Source organism: Balaenoptera musculus, chromosome 10 (genome assembly GCF_009873245.2).
Source record: "Balaenoptera musculus isolate JJ_BM4_2016_0621 chromosome 10, mBalMus1.pri.v3, whole genome shotgun sequence".
NCBI lineage: Eukaryota > Metazoa > Chordata > Mammalia > Artiodactyla > Balaenopteridae > Balaenoptera > Balaenoptera musculus.
Window position 1 is genome coordinate 65,061,992 of NC_045794.1, and position 18,460 is coordinate 65,080,451.

An 18,460-nucleotide genomic window follows, 5' to 3' on the forward strand; every position below is an offset into this window, starting at 1 on the left:
GTATATCTAAGCAGGTATAGCTGCTGATCATATATGGATTAAGACAATAATTTATCCTGAATAATTTTTCATACTTCAACATGAAAAAACATACCTAGCAGTCAAAACCCTTATTTCGTTTTTCTTTCACATGTATAAAGTCAAAGTCCAATCTACCTTTCCTAACTAGCTCATATTAATTTTTTTTCATACTGCTCAACTATCTGACACCAAGCAGCATTCTCCTTTAATAAAAGCATCTTTATTCAGTCAGAGCAGTTTTTTTAAAGTGAGAGTTGAATTGTGCATTTGGTCCAGAATTAAGAGAGAAGTGTTTTGCTTTCTTTTTAACCTTACATGGTTAGACATTAAAAAAAAAAAAAAAAAAATGGTTTGTAAAGGGTGTTATAACCAGCCCTACCTCTTTAACATGAAGGTCTAATATTACATAATTCTTTCCAAGAAGCTGACCAAGAGTAAAATGTAACCTCTTGTAGAGGTAAAAAGAGAAAACTAGAGGCATGAGATTAAAAAATCATATGGGTAGTTTATAGCTACTCACAGAATTGTGTGCATGCACGAAGTGAATCTAGAAGAAAAAAAAAAAAATAGGGATTTGATGAAGTCTAAGATAAAGAGATCCAGTTCCAGTTGAGACTCGGAGACCTTGCAAATTTTTTCAATAAACTTGCAAATGGAGTACATTCTTACATAATGACTTGAGACTTTATCTAAACAGTCTGACTGAAAGATGCTTGTTCACTTGTTAGACATGTATGACATTACTGAGAAGATTTAGAGTTCCAGAAGTAAAGAAGACTGATTAGCCTGTGCAGGTGTATGAAGAATGACACATTAGGCAAGAGGTTATGTAAACCATTTACTAAAAAAACACAGACTGCATTTTTACATTCCCAGACCTCTACTTATCTTTTCTAAGTATGAGGGACCTGAAATTCTTTGACCACCATCAGATTTAGTGGATGATAGAGCCAATTTTGGATTAAGAAATTATTTGTGCAGTTTCAAAACACAAAAACAATTAAAATTTTCAGTCAGGTTGAACATGTACACTTACTCAAAAAGCCCCACCACGAATGTATTCGGATCTTATCAATACTATATTTTTGTTTTTTAAAACACAATTCCTTCTACAATAATATACTAATAAAGATTTTAAAGTACTGCATACTGTTTCAGTAAGAGGCACATAATTAGAATATTAACATTGTCCTTTAACTTCGAAAATAAAACTCATGGTTTCACCGGGTTTCACCGATAGTACAGGAAGGAAAAAAATAATTAACCAGTGTTAAAAATTAAACAAAAATTTACTTTTTATTGAGTATTTATTATTTTACATGCAAAGCATATTAAAAGTGAATCTATAGCACGTTGACTACCCCAGTGAAAACCTACGCAATGGGAATTATGAAAGCTGTCTACACAATACTAATGTGATCAATAAATGATCCAGATGTTTCTCTACAAATTTGGATTACCTGAATTAGCTGATTTTTCAACAAAACAGTAATTTTAGCTTTCATATGGTCTTTACTGGTAACAGCAGACATCTGATACTTAAATTTAGCAGAAAAGCATAATAATAAAAACCCTGAATAGCATAGTCAAAACTTTCAAGAAACAAGTTCACCAAAAAAAAAGGTAATATACATCTATTAGGTATCCAGAGGGGGAAACAAAACAAAACAAAACAGGCATGTAATAAATGTCCATCAAGTGGTCATCACTAACATTCTATTATTACCGAAGTGACTGCCAATATGTGAACTGTTTATTAGACTTAAATACCTAAAAACAAACCAGTAATCAATAATGCATATAGAAAAACTAACTTAAAATTACATTTGAATACCATTAACAGTTTGGTGTATCTGACATACACTGAATTCTTTTTACTTCACCACTGCTACAAATGCCTTTAAAACGTTCTTTTCATAATACATAATTATCTTAAAGAAACATGGTAAGATACTTCCCAATATGCATCAGGTCTTTCATCCACCATTCAGTAAATGCTGCAGCAAATTAAACAGTACCTATTAACCAGACCTAAAATACAATGGCTGGATAATAAATACAAAAAGAATACTTTTGAATGAACTATTCAGATTAGACTGGCTAATGCTACTTAAGATAGCACTCTTAAGATAGCATTGACACACACTATACAGATTGTACAATGCTAGACAGAAGGGCTGGTCCATGTCCATTTTTTTGAAACTTCTGTAATATCTAGAATTGTATACCCAGTTGACTAATAAATACTTGCTGAAAGAATAAGTATGAAAATTTAACATAACCCCCTCAACCATATTTTTCTCACATATAATTATTTTGGGGGGGTGGGATGGGGATATGACTTTAATATGCTGTGAGATTCTAGCTAAGTAAACTAAAAAAACAACATGGGCTCAGGTTTTCTTGGACTATGATTCAAGTCTACACTGAGAATGAAACGACCAACTTCTATACATCAATGAGAAAACCTAACAGGATGGGGGGAAGTGCCTTTGTTGATGGACCTGATGAGCAAAATGTTTGTCTTATTAGTACTATGCTTTCAGTTTATTGAAACAACAAAAGAAAGTGTCACTAGTTCTCAGATATGTCGTACAAGTTACAATCCTAATCAATCGGACGTCCTTTATTTATGAGAGCATAGTTCCAATGCAAAAGAAGTCAAGTTTACTGTTACATATTAGGAATGGTTTAGATATAATAAGAGAATATTTACCACTGACTTTAACATGTTATTTTAAAGTTCTGATTGCTGAATGCTAGTTCCTTCTCACTTAATATATTCCCCCCAGTGAAAAGCTGGTGTGTTTGGTCTTTCGTATTATAAGATGAAAATATATGTCTTAATCTTATAACAGGTTATTAACAACATTATGAATAGTTATTAAATAAGTGCCAACATTGCGTGAACTTACTAGGTACTGAGTCAAGATCAAAGAACTACAAAAAAGATGAAAGATAACTATCACTATACATATGAATACTGTGTAGGACATCAGATTAATCATCAAACCCAAGGTCCTTCCTATTTTGTCTTTTGGTGTTGAACATACGGACGTGCTACCACATTGACTTGCATTATTTTCCACAAAGTATTAGTGGACTCAAAAATTTGCATTTTAATTTCTAATTATAAAAATCCAGATTAAAAAAAAAAAAAATCCAGATTACTCCAGACAACAGAAACCACATGTAACTGAGGTAGGTTTTTTACCTTAAGAATACATTGCTTTCTACTGCAATTAGAAAGTTATTTTAAAAAACACATTGTTTCAGATATCTGCTCCTGATACTTAACCTTCTGTTATAAACTACTTGAGCAAGTATTACAATGTTAATCTACTATATTTAATAAATTCCCTTAGAAATATACACCCTAAAGCCTTCCTCTTCCTCTCTAAAGGTAACTATAGTGCAATAAAATTAGTAACAATTCTAGAAAGATGAAACAGATATTACTACAGTAATTCCCAAGTTAATGCATGTCAGAAATAAAGGAGGAGAGTCACGTTCATTTTAAAGATAATAAACTTATTGCTTTGAAAATAATATCATAAACACATTAGAACTTTGGATATGCTTTATTATGCCACAAATTCCCAAGAGATATAAGAAATATGATTTCTGAACGGGACTAATAATTTCACAAATACTAGCACTTTATTGACAATAGCCAAGTTTTTTAAGGTCATGCACATGTATTTAAGTAACCTTTTTAAAATCTCAGTGCTTTTTATAAAATTTAAAGGGAAACTGTAGCAGATCCTACTTTATTTTTCAATACTCAGTGTAAAAATCTATATGTGATATAAATATACATTTTAAGGATGGGAGGGAGGACTGCAAATGAACTGCTTTGCCTAAGTTGTCAGGCTCCTGCACATTTGCACTAGGTACCGTTATGTAAAAGATCATTGTTGGAAATGCTCCTGATAAACTGAAATAAAGGAAAAATTTTAAAACAGCTTGGTCTTTAAAAGCATTAATACCTGGTATAATTTTAAAGGGGGAAATGAAATATTCCTTTACTTCCAAATGGATTAAACAGAAAATTCAAAATACTTCTCTTATTGTAAAACGAGTACACTAATACATTTTAAGGCTGGATACTAACACCATTTTCACAACATCCAAAGTATGGATGGGAAACTAGGCAACGCTGGTATTTCTGCCATACGCCTAAGGGTAAACAAAGGGAGATGAGGATTTCACCGCCAAAGATGGTGACTGAGCCTGGCATACCACTCTGACATGTGGGCAGCAGATCACTGTTCCCATGCTGGGACTATTCTTCAAAAAGGATGCCCTTACGCAATAATTCTACAACTATATCAAGTCTGATAATCTAACATGGAACTTTTTGCTAAATATATATATGGACATATGTGAACTTCTCCAGTGACCAAGTTAATTATTAAATAAACTAAATGGTGAAAAAATGCTAATAGCTAAAATTATGTTAATTTCAGGGTTTCCAATGGAAGATATAGGAGGAAAGAGGCAAGGGTAGCTGTTTCCAAATCTAAGTTATGATCAGAATCATTAGATGTTGAGCTTTAAAAATTCTATCCAGGGTCTCAACCTAAACCTATCTAGAAGCTATAACCCAGGAATTCTTTTTAAGCAACCCAAATGATTCTGATGATTAGTCAAGGTTGAAACTTCTGAATTGGGGGCGTGGGGGAGGGAAGAGGGCACAATCTAGGTTATTGCAGAGTTTTAGAATTCAACATTGATATTTATCATTTACTCTACATTTTTTTCCCTATTGTCTCACCTTCCCTATTTTTCTAACAGTGAATAATGAAGTGGCTTTAGCACGTAAAAGGAAAAGTTAGTAGGGTACCCAAAGTGGGTTTTTACTATGTTCAAGCCATTTACGTACATTAATTGGATAAAAGGGTACCAGTATACTGTTTGAGATTCAACTTCAGACAGATATTTCTTAATGTATTTTAAAGGAGAAGGTTTCCTTACTCAACATGAAAATGTAATATAAAATAATTCTAAACATTACTGTTATTTAATAAAAGAGAAAATTTGTGTAATTCTTCAAAATAATTGTTTTTAAAAATCCAATGTTAGGAAGAAAATCCCTTACATTTGAGGTAGGGGAATAATTCTCTCATACGGGGACAACTGTGTCACAGTGTTATCCTCCAAGTTAGAAATTAAGCAAAGTATTTCAGTACTATTTCTGTTTACATACTGTTTTGTTACAGTAAGTACAAATGTTTTAAATGTGGATAAATATTTTGGTTTTGATTTTAATGCATATGATAATTAAAACTATGGATTTTTTTTTTCCTTCTACACTGAAATTGTACACACTCTCCAGGCTTGAACAACTTTTAAAATACCCCATGTTCACTTATAAACCTTGGAATAATAATTTAAAAAAAAGTAGTACCTACATAAGAAATTTTACATTAAAATTACAATTGTATGTTCTTCCGAAGTCAAAGTGATTGTAAATTTATTTCAATATTTGAATACAAAATAGTACATTTTAATTTACTATAGCATAATTCAAGTATTCTCTTAAATTTTATATTTAGCCAACGAGTATATGATATTAACTGACTTTTTATAATAGCTTTCCTTTTTAAAGATGACTGTTATACAAAAGAGTGTGACTCTATGTTCCTCTAAATTGCTTAGAATAAGTTCAGAGAACAAATGACAGTAGACAAAGACCTTTATGAGTAAATCATCAACATAAAAAAGGTTGCGCACATCAGTAATAAGGCATTTGCAGGTAACTCCCTAAAAAGTATTTGAATTCATGTAAACAAAGACTATGTATATTCTTTTAGGGAGAAAATGCACTACCATAGATGAAATATATTCAGATGGCTGTGACTTTAAACCATATATTATTTGAATACCACACAAAACCAAAAGAGGCATAACCTACCAGTTTAATAACTAAAAGATGTTACTTATTCGTGAAATAAAAGGTTGATACTTTTTGAAACTGATAATGAAAAATTTTGAAAATAAACATCCACTGTTTTCTAGAAATAAATATACATACTTAGTTAGTTTAATGTATTACAGCATAGGAATACTGTCCTAGCGCTAACCATAACATTCAATCAGTAGTTTTAAAATATTTTTCCACACTGAGCTTTGAATCTTCTACCTTGTTAGCTGCCCAACAACTTTCAAAAGAGTTTTATTCTCCTGCTTTAGTTGTTCATTTTCATCTTCTATGTCATCTAGGTCCTTAAGGAAACAAAAAGGAAAATAATACGTAAGTTCTTACAACACTTAAAAGTATTCTGAAGGTGATAAAAAAAAAAATTTCAAAAATATACATTCAAAGATAATTCATACAAGCAATTAGTTTGCAAACGAGGGCTAGTTCTGAAAACAACTTTGGAAGGAATATGCCCCACCTAAAGGCAGCATCCACTGCTAGAGTCCTCATTGGTATCATGATAATGCAGGCCAGCTCTTGCCAGATCTTTCAGTTTTTAAAGAGAAGCCAGAAATCAGAATTCTTTATTGTGAATCTTCCAATTTTTAATCACTATAAATAACTTACGTTTTTAGTTAAAAACAAATCCCTCCTTCCCCAAATTGAGGGCTAAATACATATGCAGTCAACATGAGGTTTGGGGCCTTGGATTGCAACCTTGTGTCAAATTAGGCATCAAAAAGATCCAGGTACAAGTTCTAGATGTACCCCTACCACCTTGGTGATCTTTGACAAGTATGCATGTTGCAGGGGGAGAATTTGGGGAGGTGATAGAACTGAGGTATACAGAAAAGGAGGTCTGGGGCTTACAGAGTTGATCTGGTTCAATTTACGTTAGGCTTCTCTATGACATTTTGTTTAAGGGAAGGGTTTCGAGCTTAAAAAAATGCGAAAGCCACTAAACTAGGTGCTTTAAAGTTACCCGATTCTAGCTCTATGTTCCCTATATTAATCTTAGTATCATATATACAACCAGTTGGTAAATACAAAGACAATCCACTATAAGTTTTAGTTTGAAGAAAAACTATTTCAAGGCAGACTATTTACTGATGGTTGGAAAAACAGACACTTACAGATTTACCCTTGCAATTCAAAATACTAAACTTGGAGAAATCAATTTGAATTCTAAGTGTACTACTGGATAGCAAAATTCTGATACATTTAGTATACTGTCTTTGAACAATTAGGTAAATGATTTTTAAATGTACACACACAGAATTTGTATTTACTTACAAACTAAATGAATATTAGGAAACTAATTTGTTGAAACTAACGATAATAAAGATACGGGATTCCTAATATCACTACAACTGAGACCTACCTAAGATTTAGAATTAAATAATAAAATACATTCACATATCATTACTAGATTATAAACTCTGTAAGGGCAGGTGTTTTATTATTCTTTTTAATGAACACACTGCCTAAGACAGTGCGAATACATCATAGACATAAAAATATTTGCAGATTTTATTAAATTATTCTAGAACCAAAAGAGGAATGCCCGTGTTCCAAACCAAGACGAAAGGCAGTCTATAAGAATAGAAGAGCTTACTTAGAATTAAAACTACTGAATACCTGAGGGTCAAATACTGGCTCAGCAGATAACTATGTGATTACTACATATGACCTTGAGCAAGTTAAACTCTGAGTTTCAGTGTCCTCATCCACACCCTGCAGTTAATGCTGCAGAGCTGTATTAGAATGAGTCTGCACATAATGAAGCTTTCTATTTTCTCTTCTTTTAGAATTAGAGTTAAGATTGGATTAGGAATTTGTTCCGTTTTTCCCTGAAGCAAATTTATTTCTTTCCTCCATCTTATGTAAAGCCTTCGAAAAAGGGAAACTATGAAATCTCTCCTCATTACCATTACCTAAGTAATACCTGCTTCTTAAGCAGGGAGTAAATTCTAGGGCTGAAAGAGGAAAAAAAAAAAAGAGAGAGACCTTAGGTTTAGGCTAAACCTAAAGCTGGGGATGCATACGTATAACTGGAGAAAAAAAAGTGGTGAAAATACCACAAAGATAAGGACATATGGAGTTTCTTACGGCAAGACAGTAGCAATTTTAGTTCTTCATTGGGGCAACTCTGTACCAGTACCATTTTATGTGTGGCGCTGACCAAGCTGCCTCTTACCTCCAGACTCTAACTAAACACAGAACAAATCCATTCACTGGTCCATCCCCAAAAGAACAATATTAAGTAAATACAACTGACTGGTAACTGGCCAGAGGAAATCAGTTTATGGAATAAAATGACGGCTCTGGCTACCACAAATTACTATCGCATTAACAAGAGAATGAACTATTTAGTTCATATTATTATTTAATAAAATTAAATAATTTCTTCATATTTATGTATTTTCATCCAGTTGACAGAAAAAAAAGGAAATCATTAAACTGAAATATGTGAATACTCACTCGATTTAACAAATCAATTTCTTCTTTGAGTTTTCCAATCATTTCCTCTTTATCTTGCATTAGTCTCACAAGTCTTAAGTTTTCTTGCCTTTCTCTTACCACTTCCTGGTAGATATAATTACAAAGTATTAATTGGGAAGTAACAAGTTGTTTATAATCTTAGATAGCATACATACATCTGCTAAGTCTGGTGAAGTACCTTAGATACATGAAGATTTCCAATGAATTTCTTAAGTCACTTGGTAAGGGAAGGAGGAACCCATCCCAGAAAAGAACCAGAGAATGAGAGGAATACAGGAGTTGTAAAATATACTTCTGATTAAATCTATGTTTACCAAGTTTTTAACAAATACCAATACTCAATGACTTTAGCTCTTTAGTTGATCACCACCGTTAGTAACAAAATATCTTAACATTTAACGACTAATACCCTGTTGAAGGAAATTCAAAATTTTAATAAAAAATACAAAGTTGAAGAAAAGGAGATGGCTCTATGGAAAACTCTAAACAGAAAAATAATGATCCTCCATTTTACTTTTGGCTCTGCCAGTTAACTGACAATGGATAAAATGAAGGAACTGAAAAAGATTACTGGTTTTTAAACTTTCCTTTTTTTTTAAACAATGCAACACCTTTTCCAAAGAAATCTTATTCAGAAGCCAGGACTTTATGCTGGGTCAGCCACCCTGGGGGCAAACGTGAAGCAGAGCTGAAAAGGTCTCACATAGAATTTGGCTTCTTTCTTACTCACCCTCAGAGGAAAGCAGCCAGGCGGCCTCACTCACCAGCTGCTGCCGACTAACTACTAGGGACTCAATCCAAACTCTGTGGAGCTTCAAAAGCCCTTCTGAAGAACCCCCTTGAAAACTATACTACGTATTCCTTAAAGTTTTTAATTTAAACTCACAGAAACTAGGGTTAAAGTTCAAATGTGAACTAAAAACAATCATAATATTATAAAAGGAATTTTTAAAATTCAATCTCTACCTAAAACAGTTTTTGTATCACAAGGAATAGTTTCAGTTCAGCAAAATAAAACACACTTTCAACAATCAGAAAGTAATTCAGCACCGTTATCAATTTTAGGGATTGAATGTTTACAGAACAAAGTTGAGACCCCATGGTTAATAAATTAATGCCAATATTCATTTGAGATGTTCTCAAAGATACCCCTAAACAGGTTTATCCTTAAAATTGTTTCAAACACCACAGTGGCTCTAGGCTCTAACTCACAACCCAGAAGAAAGTCTACAATCTGTACAGATAATATAATAAACACACAGTAGTACATACTGCTAACAGAGACTTCTAACCATTTCAAAGGCAAAGATTGTTTTCAATATATTAAAGATAACACTTGGCAAAATGAGAGTATCCATTAAATATTAACCAATTCAAGAGCTGGCTCCATTTCTAAAAGTTTTAACATCAACAGAACTGGATAGAAAAGTATTAAGGAAATCAGAAAATGCTTAGCCACTATGCATCTAGAAAATATATAATTAAGAGTGATTCAAAGCTTTTATTTGACTACTAATGGAAGTACCAATTAACACTAATGGTATCTTCCATTAGTGCCCCTTATTCTTTTCCCTTTTTCGACACTGTCTCTTCCTTACACATTTCAATTTTTCTCTCTCTGCTGCTATGAAAGTGAAAAAGGAATCCCAATGGTATATTAATTTCATAAATCTTAAATAATTTGTAATTCATACCTTTTCAAGATCTTCAATTTTCTTTTCCAATGTGCTACTTGAGACCAAATTACCAGAAGCATTTGCATCCCTGTTATACCTGCCGAACCCACTTCTATCTGTTCGGGGAAATCTACTTGAGACATCTTCTTCAGAGGCAGTGGTTGTGCTATGGAAATAAAAAAGATACAAAATTTTTAAAGATACCTAATATTCAGCAAGAAGAGTGCCAAGAGTATTTTCTATTCACCCTAAACAATTATCATTCCCCTGAGGACACATGGTTATAACAGCCAACTTATTTATAATTATGGAAGTTAATCATTATTCCAACACAATAAAAAAAATTTTTTTTAATTAATTCTTTTGACCAGTATCTACTGAGTAGCCGCTAAGCACCAGACACTGTTATGAGTACTGAAGATGGAACAGGAAACACAGACGTGCAAACACGGACTCAGACTTTCATAGAGCTTTCAGTGTAACAGGAATATAACCAATGACAATAAAGCAAGACAACCATCACAATAAGGTAAGTGTAAGGTACTCCGAGAACTATGACAGGGGACCTAATGTAGCCTATCTCTAGTGAAGAACCACTTTCTTTCTCCTTTTATTTTTAAATTCCATTACATCATGGACCAACACTTTTTTTTTTTTTTGGCTGCGTTGGGTCTTCACTGCTGCACACAGGCTTTCTCTAGTTGCGTCGAGCAGGGGCTACTCTTCATTGTGGTGCACGGGCTTCTCATTGAGGTGGCTTCTCTTGTGGCGGAGCACAGGCTCTAGGCACACAGGCTTCAGTAACTGCAGCACGCGGGCTCAGTAGTTGTGGCTCGCGGGCTCTAGAGCACAGGCTCAGTAGTTGTGGCACACAGTAGTTGTTCTGCGGCATGTGGGATCTTCCCAGACCAGGGCTCAAACCCATGTCCCCTGCATTAGCAGGCGGATTCTTAACCACTGCACCACCAGGGAAGTCCCCATGGACCAATACTTTTGTAAGATCAAACAAAAATGAACTGGAAAAATAAAAGTAAAAAAGGCCATACAAAATACAAGCCTAAATGTTTTATTAGATTCAGACCCATAAAATTATATTTCAAAAATAGGATAAACAAAAAAAGAAAAGAATTACATAAAACTGCATAATTTTCATTGGAAGTATGCATATAGGCAATTATAGAAAACAGCTATCGCACTAGCAACTTTTGTCATTTCATAATTCTTATTTAACCAAAAGTTATCACTGAAATAGCCATTCTTCATATTAAACACCAATTCACACACTCTGAACTAATAGCATATATGTCAATATTTAAAGTTTTTAATATAACAAATAAGCTTGCTTCTTGCTTTTGCATTAGTTATCTATTACTGAATAAAAACATATGCCAAAACTTAGTGGCTTAAAACAAACACAGTTATTATCTGACAATTTCTGTTGGTCAGGAATCTGGAAGCAGATTAGCTGGGTGTTCATGATTCAGGGTCTCTTATGAGGTTTTAGTCAAGATGTTGGTCAGGGCTACAGTCATCTGAAGGCCTGTCTGGACTGGAGAATTTGCCTCACTTACAGAGCTGATGGCAAAAGGCCTCAGCTTCTCACTGGCTGTTGGCCAAAAGCCTCAATTCCTCCGTATGAGGGCCTCTCTACTGGGCTGTTCACAGCAAGGCAGCTGGCTTCCAGAAAGAAAGTGACACAACAACCAAGACAGACACTGCAGTCTCTGTTATGACCTAGACTCAGAAGTGACATACTATCACATCAACCCCATGTTGAATGTGGAAGGGGATTACACAAGGTGAAAATACCAGGAGGTAGAGCTTCCTGGGGGCTCTTTTGGAGGCTGGCATCATTCTTGCTAACTTACCTAATCCAGGTTGGACTGATGACTATGCTGACCACAAGGGGTAAGGTATATCTAAACTACCTCTATGATTTGTTTTAGTAGCACTCACAACAGAGAAATTAGTTTCACAGATGTATATTGACCAGAACAGGGGAAGAGACTTTAAAGCAATTTTAGCAAGCTCAGGATATTCAGTTTTAACTTTTACCCAATATGCAGAAAATGACACTTTTCAAAATTTGTCCTCAATTCTTTATTGGTAGCCAGTTCCAATAATTTATCCATCAAAAGTATAGTTAAATCTAAAATAACTTTTGATGAAAAATAATAGATTCTTGATCTATTAATTTCCTATGCATGGGTTTTCTTTTGATGGAAAATAAAATTCAAAGTGTCTTATCAAATTTGTAAGGTATATGATTATAACATTTTGCAACAGTGCAATACTAAAATCATCACCTACTTACTGATAAATTGTGGAACCCATCATAACAATTTGAAGAATCTTTTCCCCCAAATTTCTAACTTTCATTTTTGTCCTTTGACCTTATGTAACACTGAGAACATATGATATTTCTTTCTTGCACGAAAGGCTAATTAAGATCATTTTTTTTAAAAAGAATGATGCTATCAGACAAGTAAACTTAATTCACATATTTTAAAAGCTGGGGACCAAACTAGTTTCTTTTTTTAAAAATTGAAGTATAGTTGATTTACAAAACCTGATTTTTTATCTTGTAAAAACATGAAGTGTTCATGCCAAAGGTCAAATACTTTGCCTGAAAATTTCCCTTTAAAAATTATTGTATACCTCAGCATATGGTAACAGTTGATTGGCTCAGCTTCCAAACTATCATTTAGTTTTTTTAAAACCTCAAATTTAATGTATTAGTGTTTAAGTAATTCACACTTTTAGTGAGCTGTTAATTTAGTTGATATACCAAGTACACTATTTAGTTCAGCCGACATAACAAGACTTTCACAATGAAACAAGCAGGACGTTGATTTACACTCTGGCACAAGTTCCAACATTTTTTCCCTGTCACTGTCTATATAATAATCAGAACATACTCCTGCAAAGCAAAGCAAAACACCAAACCACATTTGTTGACTTGTTAACTCTTCAAAGTTTTATATACTTCAGAGCAAGCTGTGTTTGTCAGCAAGGAAGCTGAAAAATAAATTCTTCCTTCACATTACTGTCATGTTAGCAAAATCAATGTGTTGATCATAACACCCATAGCTTGGTGTATTTAGGGACAGTTTTAGTCATACAGAAGACCAACTCTTAGACAAATCAGGATAGCAAAGGAATTACTGTTACAACATACACAGTAAGTAGGTCTCTGCTCCCCACACATAAATACCACCAGTAAAATTGTTTTGTAAGTCTCTGAACTAATACTTAAATGGCATACATCCTTCACCAATTCTACAGTTTCAAGTAAGGATTTAGTCATTGTAAAAGGTTAGATAGTTTTAAAACTGCGTAATATGAATGTGGTTGAAAATCACATACTTATTCTTATGTATGTTTATTAATTCCATTTGTATAAAAAATAGTGCCAGTCTTTGGCACTGGCTATGGGTGTTGTTGGGAAGTGTTACATGAACTACTTTCTTTGCTACAGATTCCCCCAACACCTTCCAGCAAACATCTTTGTCTTGTCACTTGTGTGTAGTTTTTTAATGTTAGCAACCTGAAGTCAGACTGTAAAAGAAACTCACAGAATACTAATGAAATCCTGAATACATATGAAATCCTGAAGATCTGCTTCTGTCAGCTTCTTAACTGTAATAGTTCTTCTTTCAAATAAGGCATTTGTGGTTGTGAATATAATTATGTCATGCATATAAATGCCACTTAAATTTTGATGGTTTTATTGTTTTAGCAGCCAGTACATCACTGCAAATAACCCACTGTGGTTCTAGCACTTCCCATCAATAATGGTTAAAAATTAAACTCAATATAGGAGGGAGGATACTTCCCAACAAAACTAGTACAAACTCTTTTGGTCTGTACCTCTTTGAAATTACTTCCATCATCATCATTTGGTTTAGTATTACTGTCACATTCAGAAAAGATGTATCTTTTTTTATTTAAAAAAAAATCTAGGAAAGCTTCCTTTATCATAAGTAAATTAAGATTGAAAATAAAGAATATAAATTTTACTTCCTAGATTTAGATAATACTAACAAAAGCAGAAATTGAAAAGAATAAAAAAGATTTTTAGTTTTTATTTGTTTTATTTTGATTTAACTATTATATATTTACTTTTTAATTATTTTACTTATGGGAAAAGAATATGCCTGATTAAATTTAACACATGATTTTTAAGGTAAATAAATCCTTCTTCAATTCTTACACATTTTGGGTTACAAATGACTAACATAAAAATAACACAGGTAGAGCAGAATACACATTCTTCTCTAGCTTGCATGGTATACTAACCAAGATAAACCATATTCTGAGCCAAAAAACACACTTTCACAAATTTAAAAGAACAGAAATCGTATAATGTCTGCTCTTAGACCGCAACAGAACTAGACTAGAACCAGTAACAGAAAGATAACTGGAAAGCCCCAAAATAACATGCAGATTAAACAGTGCACTTCTAAATAACACATAGGTCAAAGAAGAAATCTCAAGAGAAATTTTAAAATATTTTGAACAAAACGAAAATGAACCCACAACTTATAACTTGTGGAATGCAGTAAAAGCAGTGCTTAGAGGGAAATTTATAGCAATGAACGCATGTATTAGACAAGAAGATAGATCTAAAATGAATAATCTAAGTTTCTACCTTAGGAAACTAGAAAAGAAAGAGCAAATTAAATCCAAAGTAAGCAGAATAAAAGAATAACAAGAACCAGAGCAGAAATCAATGAAATTGAAAACAGGAAACCAATACAGAATAATCAATGAAACCAAAAGCTATTTCTTTGAAAATACCAATATAAGCAATAGGCCTCTAGCCAAGCTAACTAAGAAAAAGAGAGGACACAGACAACTAACATCAGAAATGAAAGAGGGACTATCACTAAAGATACCATGGACATTAAAATGATAATAAAGGAATACTGTGAACAACTCTGACCACAAATTTGATAACCTAGATGAAACAGATCAACTCCTTGAAAGATACAATCTGCCAAAACTCACACGAGAAGAAACAAACATCTGAATAGGCCTGTATGTACTAAAGAAATTGAATCAGTAATTAATAACCTTGCAAGACAGAAAGAAAGCACGAGGCTCAGATGGATTCCCTAGTGAATCCCACCAAACATTAAAGGAAGAAATTATACACATTCTCTAAAATCTCTTCCAGAAGATAAAAGCAGAGGGAATATTTCCTAACTCATTTTATGACGCCAGCATTACCCTAATACCAAAACCAAAGATATCGCAAGAAAAGAAAACTAAACGCTAAGATGTCTCATGAACATTGATGCAAAAATCCCCAACAAAATATTTGCAAATCAAATTCGAGAATGTATAAAAAGAATTATACACCAAAATCAAGTGGGATTTATTGAAGGCTGGTTCATCAGTTAAAAAAAAAATCAATTAATGTAATCTATCACAGTAACAGGCTAAAGAAAATCACATGATCACACATAAATTCAGAAAAAGAATTTGATAAAATCTAACATCTATTCATGATAAAAACTGGACAAACTAAGCACAGATGGGAACTTCCTTGACTTGATAAAGAATACCTACAAAAAACCTACATCATACGAAATGGTAAGACACTCAAAAGCTTTCCTGCTAAGATCAGGAACAAGCCAAGAATGTCCCCCCCCCCACCATTCCTTTTCAACATCTTACTGGAAGTCCTAGGTAATGCAATAAGACAAGAAAAGGAAATAAAAGTTATACAGACTGGGAAGGAAGAAATAAAACTGTCTTTATTCACAAATGATAAGATGGAGAAAATGTGAAAGAATCCACACCAAAAAATTCCTGGAACTAATAAGCAATTATAGCAAGGTTGCAAGATACAAGGTTAACATACAAAAGTCAATCTCTTTCCTACACGCTAGCATTGAACAAGTGGAATTTGAAATTAAAAACACAATACATTTACATTAGCTCTCTCCAAAATGAGATACTTAAGTATAAATCTAACCAAATATGTACAACATCTATGTGAGGAAAACAACAAAACTCGAATGAAAGATACCAAAGAAGAACTAAATAGAGAAATAATCCCTGTTAATGGATAGGAAGAGTCAATATTGGCAAGATGTCACTTCTTCCCAACTTTGATTTCCCACTGATCTACTGGCTCAGTGCAAGCCCAATCAAAATCTTAGCAAGTTATTTTGTGGCTATTGACAAACTAATTCTAAAGTTTACATGGAGAGGCAAGATCCAGAATAGCCAACACAATATTAATGAACAATGTTGGAGGGCTAACGCTACCCAACTTCAAGATTTACTATAAAGCTACAGTAATCAAGCAGTGCAATACTGGTGAAAGAAGAGACAAATAGAGCAATGGAACAGCAATGGAAGCAGAAAGAGACTCACATAAATAACCCACAAGTCATCTTTGACAAAGGAGCAAAGGCAATACAATGGAACAAAACAGACTTTTCAACAAATGATGCTGGAACAACTGGACATCCGTGTGCAAAAAATGAAAAATAAGACAAAGACCTTATACCCTTCACAAAAGTTACTTCAACATGGATCACGGACCTAAATGAAAAATACAAAACTACAAAATTTCCTAGAAGATAACTAACATAGGAGAAAATGTAGAAGACCATGGATATGCTGATGACTTCTTAGATAAAACACCAAAGGCACAATCCATGAAAGAAACTGATAGCTGGACTTCATTAAAATCAAAAATTTCTGCTCTGTGGAGTGAAGTAAGTCAGAAAGAGAAAAACAAATATCGTATATTAACACATGTATGTGGAACCTAGAAAAATGGTACAGATGAGCCAGTTTGCAGGGCAGAAGTTGAGACACAGATGTAGAGAACAAATGTATGGACACCAAGGGGGGAAAACCGCGGTGGGGTGGGGATGGTGGTGTGCTGAATTGGGCGATTGGGATTGACATGTATACAATGATGTGTGTAAAATTGATGACTAATAAGAACCTGCAGTATAAAAAAACAAACAAGCAAACAAAACAACTAATACTAAACTTTCATTGGGTTATTTGTATGGAAATATGTTAATATAAATGTTCCAGACATTACATGAAATTTCTTAAAAAAAAAGGTAATTTTAGAAAAATAAATGGATGACAGTAGACTACAAGAAAAAAAAAAATTCTGCTCTGTGAAAGACAATGTTAAGAGAACAAGAAGACAAGCCAGCCTGGGAGAAAATATTTACAAAAGACATATCTGATAAAGAACTGTTATCCAAAATATACAAAGAATTCTACAACTCAACAATAACAAACCACCCGATTGAAAAATAGGCCAAAGAACTTAATAGACACCTCAGCAAAGAAGGTATACAGATGGCAAATAAGCATATGAGAAGATGCTCCATATCATATATCATCAGGGAAATGCAAACTAAAATGAGATACCACTGTACACATATTAAAATGGCTAAAATCAGGATCAATGCTGGTGAAGGTGTGGAGTAACATGAACCCTTATTCACTGCTGGTGGGAATGTAAAATGGTACAGTCACTTCGGCAACAGTTTCGTGGTTTCTTATAAAACTAAATATACTCTTACCACCAATCATGCTCCTTGGTATTGACCTAAAGGAGCTGAAAACATATGTCTACCCAAAAACCTGCACATGGGTGTTTATAGCAGCTTTATTCATAATTGCCAAAACTTGGGAGCAACCATGATGTCCTTTCAAGGTGAACAGACAAACTACAGAAAATGGAATATTATTCAGCACTAAAAAGAAATAAGCTATCAAGCCATGAAATGATATGGAGGAAACTTAAATGCATATTACTAAGTGAAAGAAGCCAATCTGAGAAGGCTATATACTGTATGGTTTCAGTTATATGACACTGTGGAAAAGGCAAAACTATGGAGAGAATAAAAAGATCAGAGAGTAAAATGATACCATAGTGATGGATACATGTCATTATACATTTGTCCAAACTCACAGAATGTACAACACCAAGAGTGAATCATAATGTAAACTATGGACTTTGGGTGGTTATGATGTGTCAGTGTAAGTTTATCAATTGTAACAAATGTGCCTCCCTGTTGAGGAATGTTGATAATGGGGAGGCTATCCATGTGTGGGGACAGGTTTATATGGGAAATCTCTCTACCTTTCCCTCAATTTTGCTCTAAATACTTAAATTGAAAAAAATCACGTACGTACCACAGCACCTGAACTAGTTGATATCCTGTTCTGAAAGGATTCCGCTTATCATGCACTTAGGCGTGATGATGACAATGTTAAAATGCAATTCAGGCTTCTAAATATTTACTCTTAAGTTTTATTCTTACCTTGTCATGGATTACTTACAAACAGT

At 33.5% G+C, this 18,460-nt stretch overlaps 1 protein-coding gene across 1 annotated transcript in view; it reads right to left on the reverse strand.

The window, feature by feature from the left end:
* Positions 1–1,298: 1,298 nt before the first annotated feature.
* Positions 1,299–18,460, reverse strand: part of PAWR (pro-apoptotic WT1 regulator) — a 106,056-nt gene continuing 88,894 nt past the window's right edge. The window contains exons 6-8 of the mRNA XM_036865170.1: positions 10,141–10,288; positions 8,426–8,530; positions 1,299–6,249 (exon numbers count right to left, since the gene is read on the reverse strand). Of these exons, the coding sequence (XP_036721065.1) occupies positions 6,163–6,249; positions 8,426–8,530; positions 10,141–10,288 (340 nt within the window). The 3' untranslated portion in view covers positions 1,299–6,162. The remainder of the gene's footprint in view (positions 6,250–8,425; positions 8,531–10,140; positions 10,289–18,460) is intronic.